This window comes from Capra hircus, chromosome 10, assembly GCF_001704415.2.
Source record: "Capra hircus breed San Clemente chromosome 10, ASM170441v1, whole genome shotgun sequence".
NCBI classification, from domain to species: domain Eukaryota; kingdom Metazoa; phylum Chordata; class Mammalia; order Artiodactyla; family Bovidae; genus Capra; species Capra hircus.
Genome location: NC_030817.1, coordinates 26,405,553 through 26,431,996, shown reverse-complemented (window position 1 = coordinate 26,431,996; position 26,444 = coordinate 26,405,553). Strand labels below are relative to the sequence as shown.

The following is a 26,444-nucleotide window of genomic DNA, read 5'->3' as shown; positions in this document are numbered from 1 at the left end:
TTTTTGGAGCTTCAACTCATTATTTCTTCTTGTTCCCACCCAAAGTTAAATACCCAGGTTGGAGAAAAGCTTTTGATGACTGGGGTATTTTGGTGAATTCTTTTCAAATGAGTCGTCTTATAATAAGCCAGCCTCTTAAAGGCCATAGCCTCAGAGCAACATTGCCAGTGTACTGGTGGGTTTCCTTATATCTGAGCCAATTGGAGCAGTTAGCAGCAGTGGACTCGAGTGGATCATGAATCTAGGTGTTTACAATTTTATACTACTGTGAACAGTGATTGTGTGTTACCAAGTAGACTAGGATGATGGGGTTAAGGGGAAGCAGTGGAGTGTCTATTGCTCTTGTTTGTAAAGTTTACAACTTCCTCAGTGTTTAAAACTCCACCTTCCAATGTAGGGGGTGTCAAATTCAATCCCTGGTTGGGGCACTAAGATCCCACATGTGTGCAGGGTGCAGCCGAAAAAAAAAAACCAACTAATAAATGGGTGTTACCCATCATCCCACCAATGTGGGACTCATAAGTTTATATGAAAATAAAATCAGGTATTTACTGACCATCTATTTAATGCTAATTAAGTTGTGGGGCTAAAACAAAAGCAGAATATGAGGCATTCCCAGTCATATAGTGTCATTTAGCATTGCTTACCATCAGTGTTAGAAGGGGGAAAATACCAAACAATCTGCATATCAACTCAGTTGCAAGAAGAAATTACAAGACACATGGTTTGAAAAGTAAATGCAGGAATGAAGTTGAACGTGGACTTCCCCAGGTTGCTCAGTGGTTAAGAATCCACTTGCTAAAGCAGGAGAGAGGGGGTTCCATCCCCTGGAGAAGGAAATGGCTCCCTACTCAAGTATTCTTGCCTGGGAAATCCCATGGACAGAGGAGCATAATGGGTTACAGCCCTGGGGGGGTTGCAAAAGAGTTGTACACAAATGAGAGACACCGTTGAATACCCACTGACACAAACCAAGGTTCTCTGCTTTCTGCAACATTAATTCTCAGTACTTTAATTCAGGGTGATTCTTTACATACATTCAGTTCAGTCGCTCAGTCGTGTCCGACTCTGCGACCCCATGAATCGCAGCACTCCTTAAAAATCCTCAAACACCGATCATTTGGGTATCTTCAAACGACTTCCACATCAAAAACCTTGATTTCCAAGGTTGCGCCACTCACGCCACGCCACGCCACGCCACCCCCGACCCCGTCCCAATCAATTTAGTCCCAGCCTGGATTTTGTTTCTCCAACCTGGATTTAAACTTCATTTCGTGCTATCAAACTTGGGAACAAAGGGAGCCTCCCTGTGGAATTGAATCTAGTTTTTCTAATTAAAAACAAAGCCAGTGACGTGGTTGGCTTCTCGGTGGGAAGGCACGAAGAACTGACCCCTAAGCAAAAAACCCTCGCGCAGCTTCGTAGTGAGACGCCAGCGCGCCAAGGCAGCCCAGGGTGTCAGCAGAGGCGGGAGCTAAGTCCATCAGCCGCAGCGGCGTAGGAAGCAGGGTCCCGCCCCCAACCCCGGCCCCGCCCCCAGTCACGGTTTCCAGGCGACGCTCTGAAGCGGCCAGCGAGAGACCATGAGTCCTGTGGCGGAGTTTTACTCGAGGCGGCGGCGGTTGGACTCGCAGTCTGCCCTGTCGGATGTAAGTGCCCCTTCGGCTGACCCCACCCCGCGGCCCCCGCCCACCTCCGGCGCCCGACGGGGCTCGGTGGCTGGGCCGCGGCGCCCTCCACTGCCTCAGCCGCGGCCTTGCCCTCCGCGCTCCCCGGGCGGGGCTCCGCCGTAGCCTGGGGCGAGGCGCACTCGACGAAACCTGGGCAAAGTGGTCTACGATAAACCAGATGATGGAGGTATGTTCAGCAAACGGTCAGAGTTGAATTCCGGCTCCCCACGCTGATATCCAGATGTAGGAAATTTCTACCTCACCACCTCTGATGGGTTGTCTGCAAAAATAAGAAATCCTCGGAGGAAGCAGTCCTGCTCGGTCCGACTGGGATCCCCGGAGAGGAAAGGCTCCGAGCTGGTAGCTACGCAGCCTTGGAGAGTGCGAACCTGTACTACGCTCGCTTGCTTTTGAAGGCCTGGATCAGGGTTACAACAGGTGTAGCCCCTCTGAAAGATGGGGGCTGCCTTGGGCACCAGTTTATTGTGGTCTAAGTCCCAATTGGTAAATTGCTATGGTGAGCCTTGAGGTGATGCAGGCTTTTAGCCTTCCGCTCTTCCTTCCCTTCCTTCCTTTCTCCCCTACCTTCCTCCCTTACTGTCTACTTGAAACTACACCCCGAAATAATAACTTAAAATCCTGGCATCAAGTTAAAAAAAAGAAAGTTTAAGGCTCTATAGCGTTAAAGAGCAACTAGTGAGAATTATTGTTAAAAGTTCATTATGACATGTTGATTTTAAATTGAACCTTTAATTATTTTTGCTGCAATCATTTCATTTTACAGCAATTGGGATTGCGATTAGGGATGTGGTACTGGAAAGATGAAACCAAAACACTTGAATTCAGAAGGTAAATTTTAACAAAATTTTATTATAGCTTTTATGGAAATTACATGTGTTTGTATAAAAAAAATTCAAACAATACAGAAGAGTACAAAGAATAAAGTGAATGTCTCCTGAAATCTCACCATCTAGAGATAACTATTTTGGCAGCCTTCCAGATATCACTTTCTGATGACATTTATTAGCTGTTTCCTATGTACCAGAAACTGTGCTAATCAGTTTATCAACTCTTTGAAACAGCTGCATGTTAATCCACTTTTACATATGAAGAAACTGATGTCAAAGGGGTAAGAAGTATGAGGAATGCTAACAGCCTTGGTCATATCACACAGCTCAGATGTTTTAAATCTAGGTCTACTTGGTTAACACTGTATTATTAACTACTTTATAAAATTGCTTTTTTGAGTTATAGAAATAGAGTTTTACATTAATGAGATCATGTTATACCTGCTGCAATAGACAGCAAATTTTACAAGATAAAATTATTAGAATAGAAGAAAGAAAGTGAAAGTCACATCTGACTCTTTGTGACCCAGGCCAGAATACTGGAGTGGGTAGCCTTTCCCTTCTCCAATTATCTTCCCAACCCAAGGATGGAACCCAGGTTTCCCACATTGCAGGTGGATTCTTTACCAGCTGAGCCACAGGGGAAGGCCAAGAATACTGAAGTGGGTAGCCTATGCCTTCTCCAGCGGATCTTCCCTACCCAGGAATCGAACCAGGTTCTGCTGCATTGCAGGCGGATTCTTTACCAACTGAGCTGCTAGGGAAGATTAGAACTAGTTTTAATTCTCCACTGGGAAAATTTTGACTCCGTTAAAAGTGTTTTGCTAAACTAACAAGACTAGCCACCACCTGCTATGCACCTGTTATGTCCCAGGCATTTGCATATTTTTCTGATTCTTAAGACAGCCTTGAAAAGTGAGTGTTAATATCTCCTCTCCACTTCATAGATGAAGAAACATGGCTCAGGGAGATTAAGCATTTAAGCCAAAGTCACACAGCCAGAACAGCAGAACTGACATTTCAAACCAAGATTTATCTGATGCCAAAGTCCTTTCTACTTTAAACAGTATCTCCCTCCACTAGACTGTAAGCCCTCAGTGGAAGGAACTGTCTTAATCATCTTCACATCCCTGAAACCATCTCCAGAATTTCACAGAGTAGGCATTCACCAAATGCACTGAACAAGTACATACTGTACTGAGGACATGGGGGCTGTGGGAGGGAATTTGGAGTGTCATGTACCCAGATAATCTGCTTTGCACAGTAACAGCTTGATCTCAGGAGTGTTCAAGTTCTAGCACATCAATTTAAGACCTTGGAAATTTCTTCCATGGTTTTGGTCTCCCTCCACCTAGGGTAGATAGACCCACTAGCCAACAGGAGTTCATAGACATCTAGGTACTCTCAGATTCAGGTCAAAAGAAGATGACCCCTTTTCCTCTCCCCCACCTTGCAGTTCCTAGCATCTTTCCTGGATGAATGACACTGGGACTCTTACCTTTCAGAGAAGTAGTGGCCTATTCCCAGGCAGAGTTTGTCTGACCTTTGCAGATTATACCCTGAGGAGGATAACTGTATCCGAATATAGCAGTATACCCATTACCTCCATGCATGAAATGACACAGTAATGGGCAGGGAAAGGATGGTCATTATTTCTTAAGAAAAAGACCATGGAGAGTAGTTTGGAGGGAGACCTGGGTTCAAATCCTGGTTCTGCTACTAATTTGGTGGTCATAATTTGTCAAGTTACTTAGCCTTGTTAATTATGTTACCTTATTCAGAAAATTAATGCCTTCTGAGGAGTAAATGAGGGCATTGCATAGTTCATCAGCTTACGTGCCCATTTCTTTCTTATTTATTCCCTCGGAATACCTTGGAGATTTTCCTGGCTATCCAGTGATTAAGACTTCGCCTTCCAATGCAGGAGCATGGGTTCAATCCCTGGTCAGGGAGCTAAGATACCACATGCCTCAGGGCCAAAAATCCAAACATAAAACAGAAGCAATATTGTAACAAATTCAATAAAGACTTTAAAAATGGTCCACATCAAAGAATCTTTTACAAAAAGGAATACCTTTATTCACAGGTGAGTTGGCCCACAAGACATGCATCTCTCTGATAGAGTGCCTGTAGTTCTTTCGTTTCATGTTTCAGGTGCCTTCTTCTTCCAGCTGAGAGAGAATCAGCCCCTGTCTGAGTCTTTGCTAAGGTCATGGACTCCCCTGAGGACGCACAGGAAACTACACCTCCAGAAGCCTTGGACTTATTTTTCAGCATAGCCTAAGAAAAGACTCTAGTAACCCCTGAAGAGCTCTAACTGGTGTGGAAGCCAAGAGTGGTCCAACCCTCTGCATCTTAGTGATGAGTTCTAGGAGAAAATATGACTGTTTTTTCTCATTTGTTTCAGGGCAAAGGAAAATGACATGATTGTTCTAGAAATATCAGGAAAGCACATCAACACAACGTGGTCTAAATAGGTTGCCAGATTGAAGGGGGAACTGTGAAGATTGGAAGAAAGTATAGATCTAGGTCAGACTGTGGTTTGGGAGCCAATCAGAGGTGCAATTTAAGGGACAGTTTTCAATTATTACTAGTGCTGCTGCTTAGTGATTCCAAAAGCACTGTGAGCATAGGCTGCTTTCAGAGCTATGGCAGGACACTCACAAGGAGGAATCCATCTCACCATCTGAACCAGAGGATGACTTTAGTCAAGTTAAAAACCAGTCAGGCAAGTGTGGGAAGGTGTTACGTGTCCAGAGGTCATAAAAACAAAGATGAAGGTTTAGCAGTAAATGTCAGACTGTTGGCTAAGGGCATGTACTGCCACAAGTTTCAAATGCTGAGACATGGTCAGCCTCTCTGAGCCTTAGTTCTCCATCAGTAAAATGACATCCATGTACTGGATGATCTTTTTGATGTCCTCTAACCCCAAATTCTATGATCTTATGACTTTATAATTCTAAGTTCACTTGACTTAGTTCACAGACCTCATGTGTAAGATCCCAAATGGGTCCTTTTCCTTACCATAAGGCTCTCTCATCTCCAGTTTAACTCAGGCAAACTAATAGGGGAAGAAATGTTGAATTGTAGGGATGGATCTGAAACAAGGTTAGGAGGGAAACAGTTTCATTTGTCAACTGAGATTGGGTGTTTCTATATTCTCTCATCTTCTAGAGAAGAGAAACCGGAAAGGGCTGGTGACTTGAAATTTCTTTAGCCTGGGGAGACAGTTAACAGCCAATGGCTTATAAGAGCCCAAAACACTTTGATGGTCCAAGGGAAAACTGAAAACAGTTTTGTGTTCTTGTTTAAGGTGGTTATATTAAAATCAATGCTGCACATTAGATATCCAGCAAGCAGAATGGACTTCACAGAGCTGTTAGAAAATGTCTGAATGTTTAGGGGAATTGACCATCTTGTTAAAGACTATCTAAATGGTCTGTCAATAGAATGTATTGACCACATACTGTTTCTTCCTCTATGCCTCTATCAACATTTTTTAAGGTATGCAGGTAATATATCAATACATCCTTTTTATTCTTGGAGGAGGAAATGGTAGTCTACTCTAGTATTCTTGCCTGGGAAATCCCATGGACAGAGGAGCCTATAAGGCTACACTCCAAAGGGTCACAAGGAGTCAGACATGGCAGGATGCACATGACGCAAATTCTTGTTATTACCGAAAAAAAAAAAAAAACCACACCTCAAATAATCCAAAAGCATACAGCTGGGGAAGACAGCTCCCTTCATCACCATACCCCTTCTCTGTCCTATCCAATCCCCATCTCTCTCTGGAGATAGCCACTATCACCATTTGGTATCCTTTCACTTCTTTTTTTCTCACCATTCCTTCAGTATTTCAGCACACCCTCCCCCTAAATACCCAATCCATGGAGACCAGTGATAAGAAGAGGACAAGAAAGAATGAAAAGTTCAGGAATCATCCGCTAACCAACTTGGTGCCAATGTTCTGAAAAAAAAAAAAAAAGAAAAAAGTCATTCCCTTGAGGTGACATATTTAAAAGTATATACATGCTTTTAGATTCTAACCTAGTTTTCCATCTGAATATGGCCAGGATGTTGGTAAAAACTCCTGGAAGAAGAAAGTACCAAACTGATTAACTTTATTATTCCCATGGCAGGTATTTCTCTAAAATTATGACTTTGTGGGCAACCAATGCCAGAAAAAATGTAAAGGAAGTTGTTTCAAAACTTATGTTGACAAGGATATGGTAAGAGTGTATGTGCATGCTTAGAGAATGATTAAAGTCTGGGAAAAGTGCTGCTATCTACTATATCTACACTTAAACTTAACAAAGAGACCTGTAACTGTGGGCAGAGATTAAACTTCTAGGTCATGTTATCAATGTGGCATTATTTCAGGCAGAAAAATAAACATCATAATCCACAATGGCTGCCAAACTAATGTATTTGGTAGACACCACAATTCTCTTAGAAAATACACTCTTTATAAGGCAGGAACCGCATCCTACTGGTCTTTAAAATACTTTTTTTCTGTTTTCCTATTAAGCATTTCCTAATAATCCTGAGAGTCTGTGCATTGACTGTAATCAGAGAATGTTTTTTTTTTTATTTTTTAATTGAAGGATAATTGCTTTACAGAATTTTGTTGTTTTCTGTGAAACCTCAACATGAATCAGCCATAGGTATACATATATCCCCTCCCTTTTGAACCTCCCTCTCATCTCCCACCCCATCCCACCCGTCTTGGTTGATACAGAGCCCCTGTTTGAGTTTCCTGAGCCATACAGCAAATTCCCATTGGCTATCTATTTTAGGTATGGTAATGTAAGTTTCCATGTTACTCTTTCCATACATCTCACCCTCTCCTCCCCTCTCCCCATGTCCATAAGTCTATTCTCTGTGTCTTGTTTCTCCACCAGTGCCCTATAAATAAATTCTTCAGTACCATTTTTCTAGATTCCGTGTATGTATGTTAGAATACAATATTTATCTTTCTCTTTCTGACTCACTTCACTCTGTATAATAGGTTCTAGGTTCATCCACCTCATCAGAACTGACTCAAATGTGTTCTTTTTTATGGCTGAGTAATATTCCATTGTGTATATATACCACAACTTCTTTATCCATTCATCTGTTGATGGACATCTAGGTTGCTTCCATGTTCTAACTATTGTAAATAGTGCTGCAACAAACAATGGGATACATGTATCTTTTTCAATTTTGGTTTCCTCAGGGTATATGCCTAGGAGTGGGATTGCGGGGTCATATGGTGGTTTTATTCCTAGTTTTTTAAGGAATCTCCATACTGTCTTCCATAGTGGCTGTATCAATTTACATTCCCACCAACAGTGCAAGAGCATTCCTTTTTCTCCACACCCTATTCAGCGTTTATTGTTTGTAGACTTTTTGATGATGGCCATTCTGACCAGTGTGAGGTGATATCTCATTGTGGTTTTGATTTGCATTTCTCTGATTTTCAGCAATGTTGAGCATCTTTTCATGTCTTTGTTAGCCATCTGTATGTCTTCTTTGGAGAAATGTCTGTTTAGGTCTTTTTCCCACTTTTTGATTGGGTTGTTTGTTTTTCTGGCATTGAGTTGTATGAGCTGCTTGTATATTTTGGAAATTAACCCTTTGCTGAGTGCTGAAGAATTGATGCTTTTGAACTGTGGTGTTAGAGAAGACTCTTGAGAGTCCCTTGGACTGTGAGGAGATCCAAGCAGTCCATTCTAGAGGAGATCAGCCCTGGGTATTCTTTGGAAGGAATGATGCTGAAGCTGAAACTCCAGTACTTTGGCCACCTCATGCAAAGAGTTGACTCATTGGAAAAGACTCTGATGCTGGGAGGGATAGAGGGCAGGAGGAGAAGGAGATGACAGAGGATGAGATGACTGGATGGCATCACCGACTCGATGGAGGTGAGTTTGAGTGAACTCCGGGAGATGGTGATGGACAGGGAGGCCTGGCGTGCTGCAATTCATGGGGTCACAAAGAGTCGGACACAACTGAACTGAACTGAATCCTTTGTCAGTTGTTTCATTTGCTATTATTTTCTCCCATTCTAAGGGTTGTCTTTTCACCTTGCTTATAGTTCCCTTTGCTGTGCAAAAGCTTATAAGTTTAATCAGGCCCCACTTATTTATTTTTGCTTTTATTTCCGTTATTCTAGGAGGTGGGTCATAGAGGATCTTGCTTTGATTTATGTCATTGAGTGTTCTGCCTATGTTTTCCTCTAAGAGTATTATAGTTTCTGGTCTTACATTTAGGTCTTTAATCCATTTTGAGTTTATCTTTGTGTATGATGTTAGGAAGTGTTATAATTTCATTCTTTTACATGTAGCTGTCCAGTTTTCCCAGCACCGTTTATTGAAGAGGCTGTCTTTACCCCATTGTATATTCTTGCCTCCTTTGTCAAAAATAAGGTACCCATAGGTACATAGGTTTATTTCTGGGCTTTCTATCTTGTTCCTTTGGTCTATATTTCTGTTTGTGTGCCAGTACCATACTGTCTGGATGACTGTAGCTTTGTGGTATAACCTGAAGTCAGGAAAGTTGATTCTTCCAGCTCCATTCTTCTTTCTCAAGACTGCTTTGGCTATTTGGGGTCTTTTGTGTTTCCATATGAATTGTGAAATTTTTTGTTCTAGTTCTGTGAAAAATGCCATTGTAATTTGATAAGGATCACACTGAATCTGTAGATTGCATTTGGTAGTATAGTCATTTTCACAATATTGAGTCTTCCTAGCCAGGAACATGGAATATCTCACCATCTGTTTATGTCGTCTTTGATTTCTTTCATCTGTGTCTTATAATTTTCTGTGTACAATTCTTTTGTCTCCTTAGGTAAGTTTATTCCTAGATATTTAATTCTTTCTATTGCAATGGTGAATGGGGTTGATTCCTTAATTTCTCTTTCTGATTTTTCATTGTTAGTATATAGAAATGCAAATGATTTCTGTGTATTGATTTTGTATCCTGCAACTTTGCTAAAATCACTGATTAGCTCAAGTAATTTTCTGATACTATCTTTAGGGTTTTCTATGTACAGTATCATGTCATCTGCAAACAGTGAGAGCTTTACTTCTTATTTTCTGATCTGGATTCCTTTTATTTCTTTTTCTTCTCTGATTGCTGTAGCTAGGACTTCCAGAACTATGTTGAATAATAGTAGTGAAAGTGGACACTCTTGTCAGACAACACTTATTTTTGATATTATAGCAATGCCTGACACAGAGTATGGCCTCAGTATATATTTATTGTTGCTTAATTGTGGTCCATTGTTTGTTAGGCCCATTACTGCTCAATAATGCTTGTTCACAAACTAAAGAGTCTAAGAAACCCTGAGTTAAGTAAAGGGTCCTGAAACCTTCTTAGAGATAATCAAGCTTTTAGAAGAGTCCATAGCGATGACAGCTGAGTCCTGCTTGGGAGGCAGGACTGCCTGGTGGGTAAGCACATGGCTCTGTAGCTAGAGAACTGGCCCTGGTTCTGGCTCTGACACTTGCTAAGTGATCTTGATCAGTTTACTTAATCTCTTTCTAAACTTCAGTCTTTCTCATAATGGAAAAATTGTGACAATAGCAATATTTTCCTTATAGAGTTGCTGTGAGGATTGAATAAGATCATACTTCAAAGCACTTGGCATGTAACAAGTACTCAGTAAATCAAAAAAATCCTTCCAAATCGATCACAAGCCTTCTATTTCTTGTGAAGTTACAGCTGGATTTTCAGATGAAATGATTTGTTTATGGTGGTATTCTGGGGGCTAGTGATACGTAGATCCTGAATACAAAGTCCGATCTTTTCATCTTTTCCTAGGTGATTGTTCCGCATGTGAATACATGGATTAAGAGTGGATGTGCCTCTGATTCTCTCCAGGACACTCACAATACATATCAGTCCTAAGGTTCCATGAGCTGTGGCAATGCTCTGATTAGTTTCTCCCAAGAAAAGATTAAGTTCCTAATTTTCTCATTTCTATTACAGTTTTACACCTGCAGTAGAATCCAAGGAAAGAGGAAAGAAAGGCAAAGCAGTTCACTTTGTTGAAATTGATGGTCCAGCTTCAGACAGGTAGCTTAACTACCACCATGGCAGTGTTGCTAATAGCGCCTCTTAGCAGAATGGCTTAAGCCTCTACAAACTCTTAAGAAAATATCACTCCCATCATCTTAAGTTGAAATGCAAACACGCATCAAGGAAAGAACATACACTATTTCACAATTATGATAGGAGCTAGTCATCCCAGTAGAGTATCCTTGTGATAATTTGGCTACAAATGAATTTTCAGCTTCTTATACTTGTAAAAAGAATTGAAAATGATAGATATGCCAAAAACAGATGAGCTAAACGTTCTATTTTGGGTGAAATTGGTATTTTCATTTTGTCAGGCAGTATGCATTCCTCCTATCCCCAGCACAGTATATACAATGTTTAATAAAATATATTCCAAAATGATCCTATATTAAATGAAACCCACGCATAATACTCAGGGTCTTCTTACTTTATAGTAAATACTTTCTGTGCCTCAGGATAGATTAAATACAACTAAAACCTTCCAAAGTACTACTAAAGGGCTTCCCTGGGGATTCAGTGGTAAAGACCCCACCTGCTGTGCAGGAGATTCGAGTTCCGTCCCTGATCCGGGAAGATCCCATATGCTGTGGAGCAACTAGGCCCGTGTGCCACAGCTGTTGAGCCTGCGTTCTAGAGCCTGGGAGCCATATCTGCTGAGCCCATGAGCTGCAACTGCTGAAGCCCGCATGCCCTAGCCTATGGTCCCCAACGAAAGAAGCCATGGCAATGAGAAGCCTGCTCACCGCAACTAGAGAGTAGCCCCTGCTCTGTGCAACCAGAAAACCCCTTGCAGCAACAAGGACCCAGCATAGCCAAAAATTAAAAAAAAAAATTTTAAAGCACTACTAGAGACTGTCATATCCCCTTACAGGTTGACAGATAAAAGGTTTGCTCTAAGAGACGATAAGTCACCCAGAGGCTTAGAGAAACGGAGTCAGCAGGGCAACGTTACACTGCATGATGCTAAATGTGAGTAACTGTGTCATCATCCTTACATATGTTCCCTGGTGTCAGCCTCTAAGGCAGCAGTTTGTCCCTCTTTCAACTGTCCATCTTCTCTCCCTTCAGTTGTGGCTTTGCTTTTGCTGCAAGATACCGAGATGCCGCGTATCTGTTCCTTTACAACGTTTATGAGGTATGTAATGCTTGTGAGACGTTTTAGATCCTTTTTCTTTTATTTTGAAGTCATTCCATCTGATAAATGATGAAAAATCTGAGTTTAGCAGAAAGAGCTGGCTCTGTGCTAGCCATCCTCTCAGGATTCTGTTTCAAAGACTGAGACCAAAGGGAGAAAAGGTCAGGTCACAGGAGCCCAAAATAAAGTCAAGGAGTATGGAGAGCATATTGTCAGAGTTCCAATGAGTATGCACTGTGTGTGTGTTAGTTAAAGGGCATGCTCACTTACGGAAGATCAGTGTTCTCCACTGGTTATGTCTGGCAGCCCCAAGTACTCGGTGTGTGACTCTGGCACAGCTTCTTGTCCTTCCTAAGCATCAGTTTCCTCAGATACAAGTTTGGAAGTCCTGCTGTCGCAGGTGGCTGTTCGTGGAAGGTGCTCCAGGTGACAGCTGCACTTGCGACCGCAGGTGGAAAATGGGTATCCTGAACTGTGGGAGCGCCCTCAGATTCCCTCAGCATTCAGTGAAGACCATTTATGGGAAACATCTGAGAGCCTCTGCCTGATGCTTTATTCTATAGCAGGAGCACACTCAGCCAGACTACAGGGCAAGCTTGGGGCACTAGGGAGTCAGCGTCCCAGAAGCAGCCTCCAGTCAGTGACGTGCTGGAGGGAGAGTTGGCAGATAAATAGCCCACCTTCCACCTGTCAGGATAACTCTTGAGTTTTCTACACTGTCTCCCAGAGTCCCCCATGGGACCGAACTACACAGTGATAATGAACTTGTTAGCACCCCTTTTCTATCTCACCTCTCTGCTCTCTTACTGGTGTCTACTCTGATCACTTCCAAGTAAACTACTTACTCTCACATCTGTCTCATGGCACGTTTCTGAAAGAACCCAGCCTAGGACAGGTAATTATTAATATCATGGGAGAAAAAGTCTGCACTGCTCATCTTCATCTTGCTCTCAAGGTATGTTTAAGGAAAGCATGCCACAGTAAACATTTCCATCTGGGGCTAGAAAGGAAGCAGCAAAAATTTTGTAAGAATATTTGGAAAGAAAACAAAGGCTTTTAGTTTTAAAACAAATGACGTAGGACTGTAAATCAATGCAGTCTTTTTAGAGAGCAAAACTTATGAAACTTTACAGATTTCTGTGTCCTAGCATTTTCACTTCTAGGAAGTTACTCAAAAATGTGGCTATGAGAATGATTACTGCAGCAATGTCTATATTTTTAAAAAAACCTAAATATCAGTACAGGATTAGTTAAATTATGAGCTACAGAATACTTTATCCAGCTTTTTAAAAAAATGAGAAAAATCTATACATGGTATCATGGAAAGAGGTCCATCCTACAGAGATAAGGGACAGAGCAAGTTGCAAAGACTTGTGTATACAGCATTGCCCCATTTGTTACCAAAAAAATTCAGGCATATATTCATGCATATGTGTGTGTGTTGGTAGGGGAGGACCTTATATGTGATTGTCTGTGCTCTAGAAAGGTTAGGATGGATTCATGCCAAACTCTTAACAGTGGGTACCATTAAGGAGTAGGATGGTGACAAAAGAGCGAGGGGAGAGTCTTTTTACCTCGTACATTTGTGTACATCTTTTAAACAACAAAGTTACCTATAGTATAAAAACTTTTTTAAAATGAAAACTAACTGATAAGCAAAATTATAATTCAATTGTGACCTCCTAAAAAGTTTGTTTACAAAAGTCAGATTTCTTATATTTTCAACAGTTACAGTATGTAGAATTTTAAATGTAAACTAGTTGTGTGATGGGTATGCTGACATGTGTTTCTACTTAGTCTTGTGTTGTGTGCCTATGTATTTTGTTATGACTAGCTTCATGATTGAAATATGTTGTCATTATTTTAATGACATTATTTTCATTTTAATCTCCTCATAGGAATAAGAATCTTGACAATTTCCTTATGGCATTGTTGTACTACTTATATTATTACTTGGAAAAAATCTCACAGGAAAAGAAACCCAAAAGCTATATGGTGTAAGTAGAATTTTATAGTGCATTTTTAAAAAATTGATTTATTTATTTCTGGCCAAGCCTCGGGGCTTCCAGGATGTTAGTTCCCCACCAGGGATTGAACCCAGGGCCCTGGCAGTGAAAGCACCAGTCCTAACCACTGGACCACAAGGAAATTCCCCATAGTGCACTTTAGAGCTTTATCACTGCCAGTATTAGAACTAACTTTTGTGTAGGCTAAAGAGACGATGGAAATTGAGAAATCTTGGATTATTAAGATAAAATGTTTATTTAATGTTTCTCTTATAAGATAAAAAAATAAAATGTTTATTATTATTAAACATTTTACAGGGAGGAGTTCTCCAGTTTTAATGCTCACTGAATAATTCAGACAGGTATTCTGTTAATGAAATATTCCAAATAATATAGACCAGCAATGCCCAATAGAAGAGTATGCTCAACTTTTGAGAGCTATGTATGTAATTTAAACTTTTCTGATAGCTATATTTTTAAATTGCAAAAAGATACAGGTGAAATTAATTTTAACAAGGTATTTTATTTAATCCAATGACTCAAAAATATAATCATTCCAACTTGTAGTCATTGTTAGGAAGTTATTAATAAAATACTTTACTTTTATTTAGCAAGTTTTTGAAATAAGGTCTGTTTTATAATATTCAGAGGAATTGAGGAATAGCTGCTCAAAGTGCTCAGCAGCTACCTGTGGCTCTCAGCCATATTGAACAATATGGATATAGATATTATTTCTGTTTTTCATGCTTATACAAAGTTCTTGCTAAAGGGTTTGTAAGCATCTAATTTAAAAAAACTAAGAATTAAAAAATTAATAGGTATGACCCAAATGATATTCCACATCACAGAAGAAAACAAGATTTTGTAGGCTACATATGAAGAATTTAATCACTTTAGGTGGAGGTGGCTCAGAGCTATACAGGGCAAGAATCTGAGAACTCAGCGTCCCAAGCGGAACAATGCCTCTCAAGCATGGTGACCTTTGCAAGCCATGAAACTTTCCCAGTGCCCTCCCCAGTAAGCATGGAACCAATCCAATGATTTAGCTCTTAGGAATGCTGGATAAGAGTCATCAGTTTGTTGCTGTGGAATGTTTTCAAAATGCAAAATCCTTGCACATAAACAAGCAGCCTGAGAAACATTTTGTGGACAGATGAATGTATTGGGATAGCAGTTTTCTAAGGAACCAAATAAATAATTCAAACATTGCTACTCCAGTAAAGCCATTATAATATGCAACATCCGCCAGAGCAGCCAGAGATCATGAAGTGTTTCTATGGTAGCAGAGGGGCTCAAGCCAGCTGTGGGCTCAGAAACTTTGAGAAGTCTTACTGGTTCCAAAGACAAAATTTATTAGACTTTGGTAGCATATTAGCTTTTATTTTGTATGGTGTTTTCAAATTCTGCAGGTTATTGCTACTCAAGCCAGAGACATTGTTTCAGTTCTTAATCTGTAAGAATAGATAACAGAGAAGAAAGGTTTCTTAGTTATTTTTTGAAATGTACTAAAATTATAGAACCCACTAATATTTGGTTGGGGGTTCCCTGTGGCTCAGCTAATAAAGAATCTGCGTGCAGTGCAGGAGACCTGGGTTCAATCCCTGGGTTGGGAAGATACCCTGGAGAAGGGAATGGCTGCCCACTCCAGGACTGTTGCCTGAAGAATTCCATAGACAAAAGAGTCTGAGGGCACTACAGTCCATGGGGTTGCAAAGAATCAGACACAACTGAGCGACTAACACTCACTTTTTTTTCAGTGATATTTGTATATTTTCATAGAAGGAATCAGTTACAGAATGACTGAAAAGTTCAAGCCTTAAAAGTAATGGTTCTGTGGTATGATTCTAAAAAAGCATAACTTCATTTTCAAGTCTCCATTAGTTGATTGGTTTATTTATTATAATTAAAGCAAATTAAATTGAGCTATCTGGGCATAACTTAAAAATTAATTTCAGTCAAAATAATGAGGTCTAACATAGAGATAATAGTAGCACTCACTTTCAGTTATTGTCCAGATTAGATAAGATAATGCATTTTATTCTAACCTAGTGGTTGGCACTTGGAAGGAAAGCCTATAACCTGTGAGAGGAGAGCAGGAAGAGATAGAGAAAGATATCAAAGATACACTTTGATGATCTTAGATGACTAAAAGACCTCATTCCCAAAGAAGAAGTCTTATCCCCATTTTACAGATGATGAAACTAAGGCTCAGAGAGTTTAAATAGCTGGCTGGACGTTACCTGCCAAGTTAGTGGTGGAGCTGAGACTAGAATGCACATCTCTTTAACTCCACAATGTATGTCTGTGTGGTATTCTCTCAGCTCTTACTAGTCAGATTGGCTTTCTGTTGCTAAGGTTATCCATTTGTAATTAGGACTTATAGCTTCCGAACAAAGGTTCAATTATGTATGCAGTTTTAAACATCATACATATTTTCAAGTTGTTACAAGCTTCATAATTATAATTTTTAATGGTGGCATAATGTTCCTTCAAGCCACTATATGTTAATGACTTATAAATCTGCCTGTTAAGAAGCAATGTAATATAGTGATAACAGCACAGACTTTGGTGCCTGGCTTAAATCCCACAGGAACTCATATGTTAGATCCTTGTCAAGATCTTAAACAGTAACTGGCTGTGTTACTATAGCCTGTATTACTATTCCTATTATCCTTCTATTTTATATATTTTTGGAGTCTCCAGGTTTTCTGATAGACATAAATAATTGCATTGATATCTTCATGTATTACATTTCTCCCCTAACTTTGGATGAATTTTTAAAAAGAAATTTACAGGAGAGATTGTTGGATCAAAACTTATGACCAATTGTGTGGCACTTGAAATTATTACCAAAATTTTTTCCAGAGGATTATACCTGGGTTTGTTTTACATGCCAGGCTCTACCCAGACTTAATGGAACCAAAATCTGAAAGAGTTGGCATTGGGAATTTGGACTTCTAGCAGTTACCCCAGGTGAAGTTTTTTACACTTATTAAGACTTAAGAACCATTTGCCTAAACATTTCAAACCATTTCTTCGTTGTTGTTTGGTTCGCTTTGTTTTCAGCAGCAGAAGGAGAGATTAACTATTGGCAGATCTGGAAAAGTAGAGGTGAAGGCTGCAGGTGGTGCTTCTGAAGGAAACAGGGAGGCCGGAAAGAGTGATGGTCATTGGGGTGCTCGTGGGAGAGTATGTGTTGGGTTATATGATATTTGGGCATTTAAAGTTGGAACCCACTTTTATCTATTGCAGAAGCTCATGTTATTCTGATGACTCACAGGCCTTCTCACCACGTGTGATAAATTTTGTGCTTGGAGACATCTATATTATCCTTAAACCCACTCCCTTCCCCCCACAGCTTATCCTCCTGTGGTTAGTCTAGTGGTTAACAACAGAAGGGGCAGTATGCTGTTCCTGTTGTTTAAAGTGCATTTCATCTGGTTTAAATCTTTCTGAAAACAAAAGGGCAAGAACAAGATATTGCCACTTTCAATAGCAATCATTGGAATATATTGTTGGGAATGTTGTTTCCTGCTATATTGTACTGCGAAGCTTCTAAAATTAGGCTTCAGACATGCCGTAACCTAAAAACAGATTGTCTTTTAGAAAGTATATTTGCAATTCAATTGGATGGGGCTGTGTTTTACAGGGAAGCAGGGAGGTGATTGTAATTGATGCCAAAGTTCCCAAAGTGGTTCCTCACTAGTGCCTTTTTAGCAAACAAAGAACTGAGGGTGGGCAAACGTTGAGCAGTTCAAACACTGAGCCCCCAAATATAGTAGTAACGTCAGAAAACCCTCAAGAAGCTAAGGTGGGAAAAAGTCTCCATGGCTGCTATAGCAAAACAGCAGCAAAGTGGGCTGCTCACTGCCTCAGAAACTAGGATAGGGAATTTGTTAGTTGCGCTGTTCTCAATTAGGACTGTCTGTGTATAAAATTAAGGGTACATCAGTTCAGTTCAGTCACTCTGTCGTGTCTGACCCTTTGCGACCCCATGGACTGCAGCACGCCAGGCCTCCCTGTCCGTCACCAACTCCCGGAGTTTACTCAAACTCCTATCCATTGACTCCGTGATGCCATCCAACCATCTCATCCTCTGTCGGCCCCTTTTCCTCCTGCTCTCAATCTTTCCCAGCATCAGGATCTTTTCAAATGAGTCAGCTGTTCATATCAGGTGGCCTAAATATTGGAGTTCAGTCCTTCCAATGAACACTCAGGAGTACATAGCACAATATATAAAGAATCTTTAAAAAATTAATACTCAGGACTTCCCTGGTGGTACACTGGATAGGAATCCACCTGTCAACGCAGAGGACACAGGTTTGATCCCTCATCTGGGAAGATCGCTCAGGCTGCAGAGCAGCTAAGCCCATGAGCCACAACTACTGAGCCCACGCTGTGGAGCCTGTGCCCCGCAACAAGAGAAGCCACTGCAATGAGAAGCCCTCACACTGCAATGGAAGAGTAACCCTCTGCAACTAGGGAAAGCCTGTGTTCAGCACCAAGAACTCAGTGCAACCAAAAACAAATAAATTAATAATATTCGGCATAAATTGAGATGCTGATTACAATGATAAATGTCAAAGGACTTGGAGGACCTTCCTCTGCCGCAGCTCAAATAAAAAAAAAAAGAAACGATAAGTGAGATGTGTTACTCACTTCTGTTTCAAAATAGTTTATACTTCTGACTTTTCACTAGTTGATAAAGACATTTACCAAATTAATCCAAATTATTGTTTTTCTTTTCAGGGGCCTTGTAGAGAAAAAAGAAATGGAAGTGATTATCAGTAAGTTAGAAGCAGCACAGAAATACTTGGCACAGAAGTACTGTGTCCTCGTCCTGGGCTTGGGAATGCCCGATAAGCATCACATGAGCTGCGGAAAGTAAGCACTCATTTAGATCTTCACTTGTGTATATATCCACATCCTTACGACCCTTAACTTTGACTTTTGGTACCCTTGAGAAAGACTTATTCTTTGTTGTACAGAATAAGTGGGCTCAACTGAGACTGTCCCAAACTCATGTGATGTAGTATTGAAGAGAGCCAAGTGAGTCTAGGAAGAATCTCAACTGATTTTCTTTTCTTTCTTTCAATTAAAGTTGATTTACAATGCTGTGTTAGTTTTAGGTGTGACAGATATTTTAACAGCCTGCTACCACTTGGGTTTAAATGTCTTTCAGATTGAATAGGATTGAAACATACATTACCATACGTAAAATAGATAGCTAGTAGGAAGTTGCAGTATACACAGGGAGCTCAACCTGGCGCTCTGATGACCTGGAGGGGTGGGATGAGCAGGGACAAGTGTTCAAGAGAGAGGGGACATATGTATACTTACTGCTGATTCACAATGTTGTATGGCAGAAACCCAATGCAATATTATCAAGCAGTTATCTTCCAAATAAAAATTAAAGTAAGAACAGTTAAAAAAAAAATTCTCTCAAATTATATCAGCTCAATGAAATCTTGCTTTCCTGTTGCCAGACAAAGGCTGCTTGGCTGTGTTGGGTGAGAAGCCGAATGATGGGCCAGTGTTGAAGGGGTATTGGGTGTGTCCTCTGCCCTTGTGCTGCTTGCCTTTCAGAAACAGTTGTGGATATGAGTAAGCTACGAGTAGTAAAATGACCCCATTTGTGGAAGGATATTTTTTTACCTTAGGACGACAGTTTATAATAACTAATATAATTAAAAATTTAAACTGTCGTATCACAGGAAAGTTTGGGATCACAGGAGAGAAAATTCCAATCCTTAACCCAAAATCTCCCTCTCTGATTTCACAACATTACCAACATTCACAACCTCACAATGGTACTAATTTCACAACAGGCTCAAGACCCATCTGTGGTCATGGCCAGACTTTAAAAATTTTTTTAAACTTTATTGACAAAGAACCTGATATATAATTTCTCTCTCCGCACATTCCCCCACATTTTTCAAAATACCAATATTTGTATTGTATATACTTTTTTGTGTTCCACATTTTTTTTCTGTGAACCTTATTCTAGTGTTCTGCTTATATAATCTCACCTGCTACTTTGAATAGCAACTGTGGTTATTCTGTCATATAATGTACCAGTTTGCTTAACCTTTCCTCTTGTGTACACTTGTGTAGTTTCAGTTTTTATGCTTACTGTTTTTACATTGAATATCTTTATATAAGTAACTTTGTTCATTTGCGCTGTTTTGTTGTTGTGGTTATCAGTCACTGAGTCATGTCTGACTCTTTGCCACCTCATGGATTGTAGCACTCCAGGTTTCTCTGTCCTCCACTATCTCCCAGAGTTTGCTCAAATTCATGTCCATTGAGTCGGTGATGCCATCTAACCATCTCATTCTCTCCTGCCCCCTTCTCCTTTTGCCTTCAATCTTTCCCAGCATCAAGATCTTTTCCAATGAGTCAGCTCTTCGCATCAGGTGGTCAAAGTATTGTAGCTTCAGCTTCAGCTACAGTCCTTCCAAGGAATATTCAGGGTTGATTTTCTTTAGAATTGACTAGTTTGATCTCCTTGCTGTCCAAGGGACCCTCCAAAGTGTTCTCCAGCACTACAGTTGAAAAACATCTGTTCTTCAGCTTTTTTTATGGTCCAACTCTTACATCAGTACATGACTACTGGAAAAACCATAGCTTTGACTATGCAGACCTTTGTCAGCAAAGTGATTTCTCTGCTATTTAATATACTGTCTAGATTTATCAAGAATAAAGTAGCTAGGCCAAAGCATAAACTCAGTTGTGGCTGTGTCTGGTGGTGAAAGTAAAGTCCAGTGCTGTAAAGAACAATATTCCATAGGAACTGGAATTGGAGTTGAAAGGGAAAATGTAACAAATCTAGACAGCTCCCTAGTGTCTTTTCCCCTTCTTAAAAGGACACTAATCCCATTATGGGGCCACATCCTCTTGACCTCATCTAAACTCAGTTATCTCCCAAAGGCCCCATCTCCAATTATCATCACTTTGGAGGGGTTTTAAGGGCTTCAACATATGAATTAGGGTGGGGGAAAGACGCATTCTGTCTATGACAAGGTTAAAAAAACACATACTCTAAAAAACATTTTTAAGTACATTTTTATTACATTGTATTTTTTTATACAAACTTTTAAAAGAACTCATGTTTATAAGTGATTGCCTCAGTACATTTCCTGGAGATGTTGGTCTTTCTGCCATTGCGGGCAATGTCACCTGCTTTGGAGAATAATCAGTTTTTTAGCTCACTACCCTCATTCACATAACAAATTTTATATAGGCCAAATTGCTGAACAATGGATATTGAGTAAAACAGATTATAACATGACTTTACCAGAAAAAGTTATTAATTGGACATGGATGTTGATTGTATCCTTGCATGAAGTTTATATTGCTCTTTTTGGTTGTTTTTATTTAGAGAAGATAAGGACAATGTTTTTGCCCGTTATGAGTTATGACCTGATTTTAACATACCATTCTTTAACTTCTTCCTGCTGTGAAGAAGCTTCTATTCTCCTGTGTATTTTCTGACTTTTCTTTCTAATGTATGCATACTTAATGTTGGACTAGACACCTTCTACTGTTTATCTCTGGAGATAAAGATTTCAGTAGAACCAGTAATTTAGCGGCTGTTAATTTAGTGCTTTCATGATTCTTGAGAAGTAGGAGGACATGTCTTTCTGTTCTAAATACTGCTGTGAAATCCTGATATTACAAAATCTTCAGCAAAATTTTGATGAACTTGTTGAGTAAAACCGCTCTGTGTTTTCCGGGATAGGTAAGAAAACCCCCAAATGGCACAAACCCATAGAACTGGATCTGATCTTGGGTTATGGCCAATTCTGGCTCCAACCCCACCTCTCCCTGGAAGGTATGCCCTCCTCCTCTGCTGTCAGTGCAGCTGTCCCCTGACTGGTGACCAAAGAGACTGGCGGTGGGGATGGGAATGGGGACAAAGGCGTTTCTTTGAAGCTCAGGTGCTTAAGTCATCTTTAAGTCCTTCTCCCCAAGCCTTACCTTCAGTCACTTGCACCAAGGCTTCTTTTCCCTCCCCCAAGCACATGCCTTTGAAATTTCTCTTCCCTTGTACAGAGCAGGCCTCAACCATCTTTTAAACCTAAGGCAGCAGGGGGCCTAGTGGGAACACAAGTTTTTTTTTTTCTCTCCCCAGCCCAGAACCCCATATGTCTGGCTCTAGGCTTTATACCCCTGCAGGAATGACTGAAAATATGATTTGGTTTAGAGCTAAGAGTCTCATTTAGCAGGAAGGAAAACGAAACCATATAACAGACCATGACAGCCTCTGAGTTTACCAACAGCCTGGCTTCCCCCTCTTTACTTTGGATTCCACCCTCACAGGTGAATGTCAGGCCTCTTTGTTGACCAGCGTGGCAGCCACTTACTGCCTGTGGCTACTGAGTGCTTGGAATGTGGCTGACCCACATTAATACGTGCTGTAAGTGTGAAATATGCACTGTACAGAAAGTTTAAAAGTGAATAAAATAACTCACTGATAATTTAAAATGTTGATTACATATTGAAATGATAATATTTGGGGGTAAAATAAGTATATTATTAAAATTAATATCACCTGTTTCTTTTTACTGTGGCTCCTAGAAGGTTTTAAGTCACATTTGTGGGTTGTATATTTTTGCTGGATTACGCTCTTATCAACCTGTGTCTGTTTTGTTTCTGATTCTTTTTGCATCCAATAGCCATAACCGCTGTTTGAGAATTTTTTCTTTATTTTAAACTCAGTCTCTAGTTCTTTATTTCCATTCCTGCTAATGCCTTGTGTTGTTACCTCTTCACCACCATTCCCGTCTCCTCACCTCCCTAACATACACTTTACCAGATATATTTGGAAGAATACATTTCCTCGTTGGCTTGTTTATCCTGAATTTATACTGATTGTGTATATCTTGAATTTCTATTAATTTATTTTAGCTTTTTTTATGAGTCCCACTTTATTTTTTTAATAAAGTATAGTTAATTTACAATGTTGTGTTAATTTCTGCTGTACAAAGTGATTCAGTCACGTAAACATCATTTTTCATGTTCTTTTCCATTATGATTTATCACAGGATATATTGATTAACCAAACACCAGGGTTTTTGATCTGGGTAACCTAGGAAGTTGAAGAAAAAGACATTGGCACTCATTCACAGTGCCTTTTTGATAGCATTTATGTGAGTAAATAGTTATGAGACCATTGGTAATAATCTGCAAAGAGGCCTTTTGAAGATAAAGGATTGCCTAGATCACTGAAATATTGAACTTCCCTTTCAAAGTTGTAATTTGTTTTATTTCAGGGGAAAAATATCAGATACACAAAAAGACTGGAAATTCTTTGAGGTGAGTCACTTACCTTTGGGGACTCTGCTCTTTGACATGAAACATGAAGTATAGCGATAACCAATAGTTATTTTTCAGGCACATATATTTAGTAAATATCTTCTAGAAAGGATACTAATAAGCTGTGTGCCATTCTTTAAATCTTTGGTCTGATTTTCCTCCTGCAAAAATGAGGACGTGTATAAGTTCCCACAGCTCTGCAGGCATGTGGAGAGAGTGGCTCATCTTGGTTTGCATCTCCTTAGCAGTGTTCCATAGACAGGAGTTTCCCATGTCATTTTTCATGTTATAGCTGTGGACTGTGATTCTTGTCTGTGTCTGTCGTAGTCCTTTTATACATTCTGTACATACGTAGCCTGGATTGTCTTCCGACGTCAACACTTTACAGAGATTGAGGAAGAAATAGGAAGGCTCTTTCGTTCCAACATGTTCAACATTCCTCGAAGGAAGCGTGAGGATGAAGAGTCAGGAGGGGAAAAGAAGCGCATGACTTTCGTACAATTCAGGTATGACCTTTTGACTCTCCTAAGTTCAAGGACGTTGCTAGGAAACAGGATCATGTGACCTGAATGTCATCCCTGCTTCTCCCTGCCAGGAGAATGATGGCAAAACGCCCAGCGATTAAAAAAGCCATTAACATGCGCTCTCCAGTCATGTCCACTCTGCTGCCCTCTCTCAGAGAAAAAGCTCAGAATGTCTCTGAGAAAAAGTACCGCCAAATAGGTGTGAAATTCCCAGCCCAGATGCAAGAGCCCAGGGAAACTCTGGACTCTTTGCACATGCCAATGTAAGTGGCCCCAGGGGAGAGGAAGGAGAGACGGAGTGTTGTGTGTTACTTCCTGGTTGGGACCCAGGAGGGGCAGGGGCTCAGACACAGTGCTTTTGCCAGAAAGTTGAACAAAGGTGGAAACACACTCTTCCTACCATCCCTGGCTCCTGTCCATCTGTTTTCTTTCCAGATCAGCTCTTGGTATACGCATGTAGGCTAGAAAAAAACTAGAAAGTTATACTAGACTTCAGATAGTTTTAATTTGGTGAAGTAAATAGCAGACTTTGTAAGACTGAGGTTTTGCCATTAGAAGAATAATCTTTGGGAAATGTATGAAATCTTGCTAGGTGTCAAGTTTTTGGACCCATATTTAAGACTACAGTGGTGATTCATAGAAATAGGGAAAGCTTAAAAAAAATAGGTGCATAAATCTGTGTGTGTGTGTGTGTGTGTGTTTATCAGTCTTAGCTTTATACACATACAAAACACAACCATATGCCTTAGTCTTTGACCTCAGCAAAGATTCATTTATACCAATAATTCTTTCTACAGAGTTGGCATCTTGGGGGAGCCTCGATGTCAGTTCAACCCCCATACCCTTATCCCCCTTGATCCAGAAGAAAGCATGAAGTCTGGAAAACCGTCTTCCCTGATAGAAAGAAATAACATGAGGATTCAGGATACACTGGACTTAGTCATGAGAACACTGTCCTCTCAAACAACATTCCCTAAATAATCTATACATTCCACTTCTGTAGTTAATTCTGATATTTGAAGTAAACTACTTTGACTTAATCACTTTATATAAGACTAGTGTTTATTATTAAACTTTAAAGCTTATCCAAATTATTTTGCTAAAAGTTCAACAGTAGACTAAAGAATTCTAGGAAGCTTTTGAAAAGCTCATGTTCCTATATTTAATAATTTGCTTTGTTAATTATTTACTTCCTTGGCTTTACATGACTGTTTAGAGTAATGTATTAGGACATTTGACTTTTTATACTGCTCAATGAACAATGCAAAGAAGTAGAAGAAAACAATAAAATGGGAAAGACTAGAGATCTCTTTAAGAAAATTGGAGATATCAAAGGAACATTTCATGCAAGGATGGGCATGATAGAGGGCAAGGATGGGCATGATAAAGGATGAAAATGATAAAGACTTAACAGAGGTAGAAGAGGTTAAGAAGAGAGGACAAGAATATACAGAAGAACTGTACAAAAAAGGTATTGATGACCCAGATAACCATGATGGGGTGGTCACTTACCTAGAGCCAGACGTCCTGGTGTATGAAGTCAAGTGGGCCTTAGGAAGCATTACTACCAATAAAGCTAGTGGAAGTGATGGAATTCCAGCTGAGCTATTTAGAATACTAAAAGATGATGCTGTTAAAGTGCTGCACTCAATATGTCAGCAAATTTAGAAAACTCACCAGTGGCCGCAGGATTGGAAAATGTCGGTTTTCTTCCTAATTCTAAAGAAGGGCAGTGTTAAAAAATGTTCAAAAGTGAAAGTCACTTAGTCATGTCCGACTCTTTGTGACCCTGTGGACTATAGCCTGCCAGGCTCCCCGTCCCAGGAGTTCTCCAGGCAGGAATGCTGGAGTGACTTGCCATTCCCTTCTACAGGGGATCTTCCCAACCTGGGGACTGAACCTGGGTCTCCTACATTGGAGGTAGATTCTTTACCATCTGAGATACCAAACCACCAGACAACTGGGCTCACATCCTATGCTAGTAAAGTGAAAGAAAGTGAAAGTTGCTCAGTCATGTCCAACTCTTTGCCACCCCATGAACTGTACAGTATATGGAATTCTCCAGGCCAGAATACTGGAATGGGTAGCCTTTCCCTTCTCCAGGGAATCTTCCCAACCCAGGGATTGAACCCAGGTCTCCTGCATTGCAGGTGGATTCTTTACCAGCTGAGCCAACAAGGGAAGTCCAAGAATACTGGAGTGGGTAGCCTATCGCTTCTCCAGGGGATCTTCCCAATCCAGGAATTGAACTGGGGTCTCCTGCATTACTGGTGGGTTCTTTACCAACTGAGCTACCAGGGAAGCCCCATGCTGGTAAGGTTATGTTCAACATCCTTCAAGCTAGACTTCAGCAGTACTTGAATGGAGAACTTCCAGATGTACAAGCTGGGTTTAGAAAAGGCAAAGGAACCAGAGATCAAATAGCCAATATTCACTGAATCATAGAGAATTCCCCAAAAACATTTACTTCTGTTCTATTGACTGCATGAAAGCCTTTGACTGTATGTATCACAACAGAGTGTGGAAGGTTCTTAAAGAGAAGGAATACCAGATCATTCTTACCTGGCTCCTGAGAAACCTGTATGTGGGTCAAGAAGCAACAGTTAGAACCTTACATGGAACAACTGACTGGTTCAAAATTAGGAAAGGAGTATGACAAGGCTATATATATTATCACTCTGTTTATTTAACTTATATGCCAAGTACATCATGCAAAATGCTGGGCTGGATGAGTTACAAGCTGGAATCAAGATTGCTGCGAAAAATATCAACAACCTCAAATAAGCAGATGATACCACTCTAATGGCAGAAAGTGAGGGGAACTGAAGAGCCTTTTGATGAGGGTAAAAGAGGAGAGTGGAAAAGCTGACTTAAAACTCAAC

At 40.3% G+C, this 26,444-nt stretch overlaps 1 protein-coding gene across 4 annotated transcripts; it reads left to right on the top strand.

Moving 5' to 3' along the window:
* On the top strand, nucleotides 1,540-24,610 carry PPP1R36 (protein phosphatase 1 regulatory subunit 36). Of its 4 annotated transcripts, XM_005685974.3 has the most exons (11): nucleotides 1,548-1,649; nucleotides 2,455-2,519; nucleotides 10,490-10,576; nucleotides 11,451-11,548; nucleotides 11,648-11,714; nucleotides 13,613-13,711; nucleotides 18,470-18,604; nucleotides 22,996-23,038; nucleotides 23,366-23,544; nucleotides 23,634-23,825; nucleotides 24,360-24,610. In XM_005685974.3, the coding sequence occupies exons 1-11, from the start codon at nucleotides 1,584-1,586 to the stop codon at nucleotides 24,541-24,543; spliced, it is 1,215 nt and encodes a 404-aa protein (XP_005686031.1). In that variant the 5' UTR covers nucleotides 1,548-1,583; the 3' UTR covers nucleotides 24,544-24,610. The 4 variants fall into 4 exon arrangements, with proteins under 4 accessions (XP_005686035.1, XP_005686031.1, XP_005686033.1 ...); XM_005685976.3 differs by lacking the exon at nucleotides 10,490-10,576; XM_005685977.3 differs by lacking the exon at nucleotides 23,634-23,825.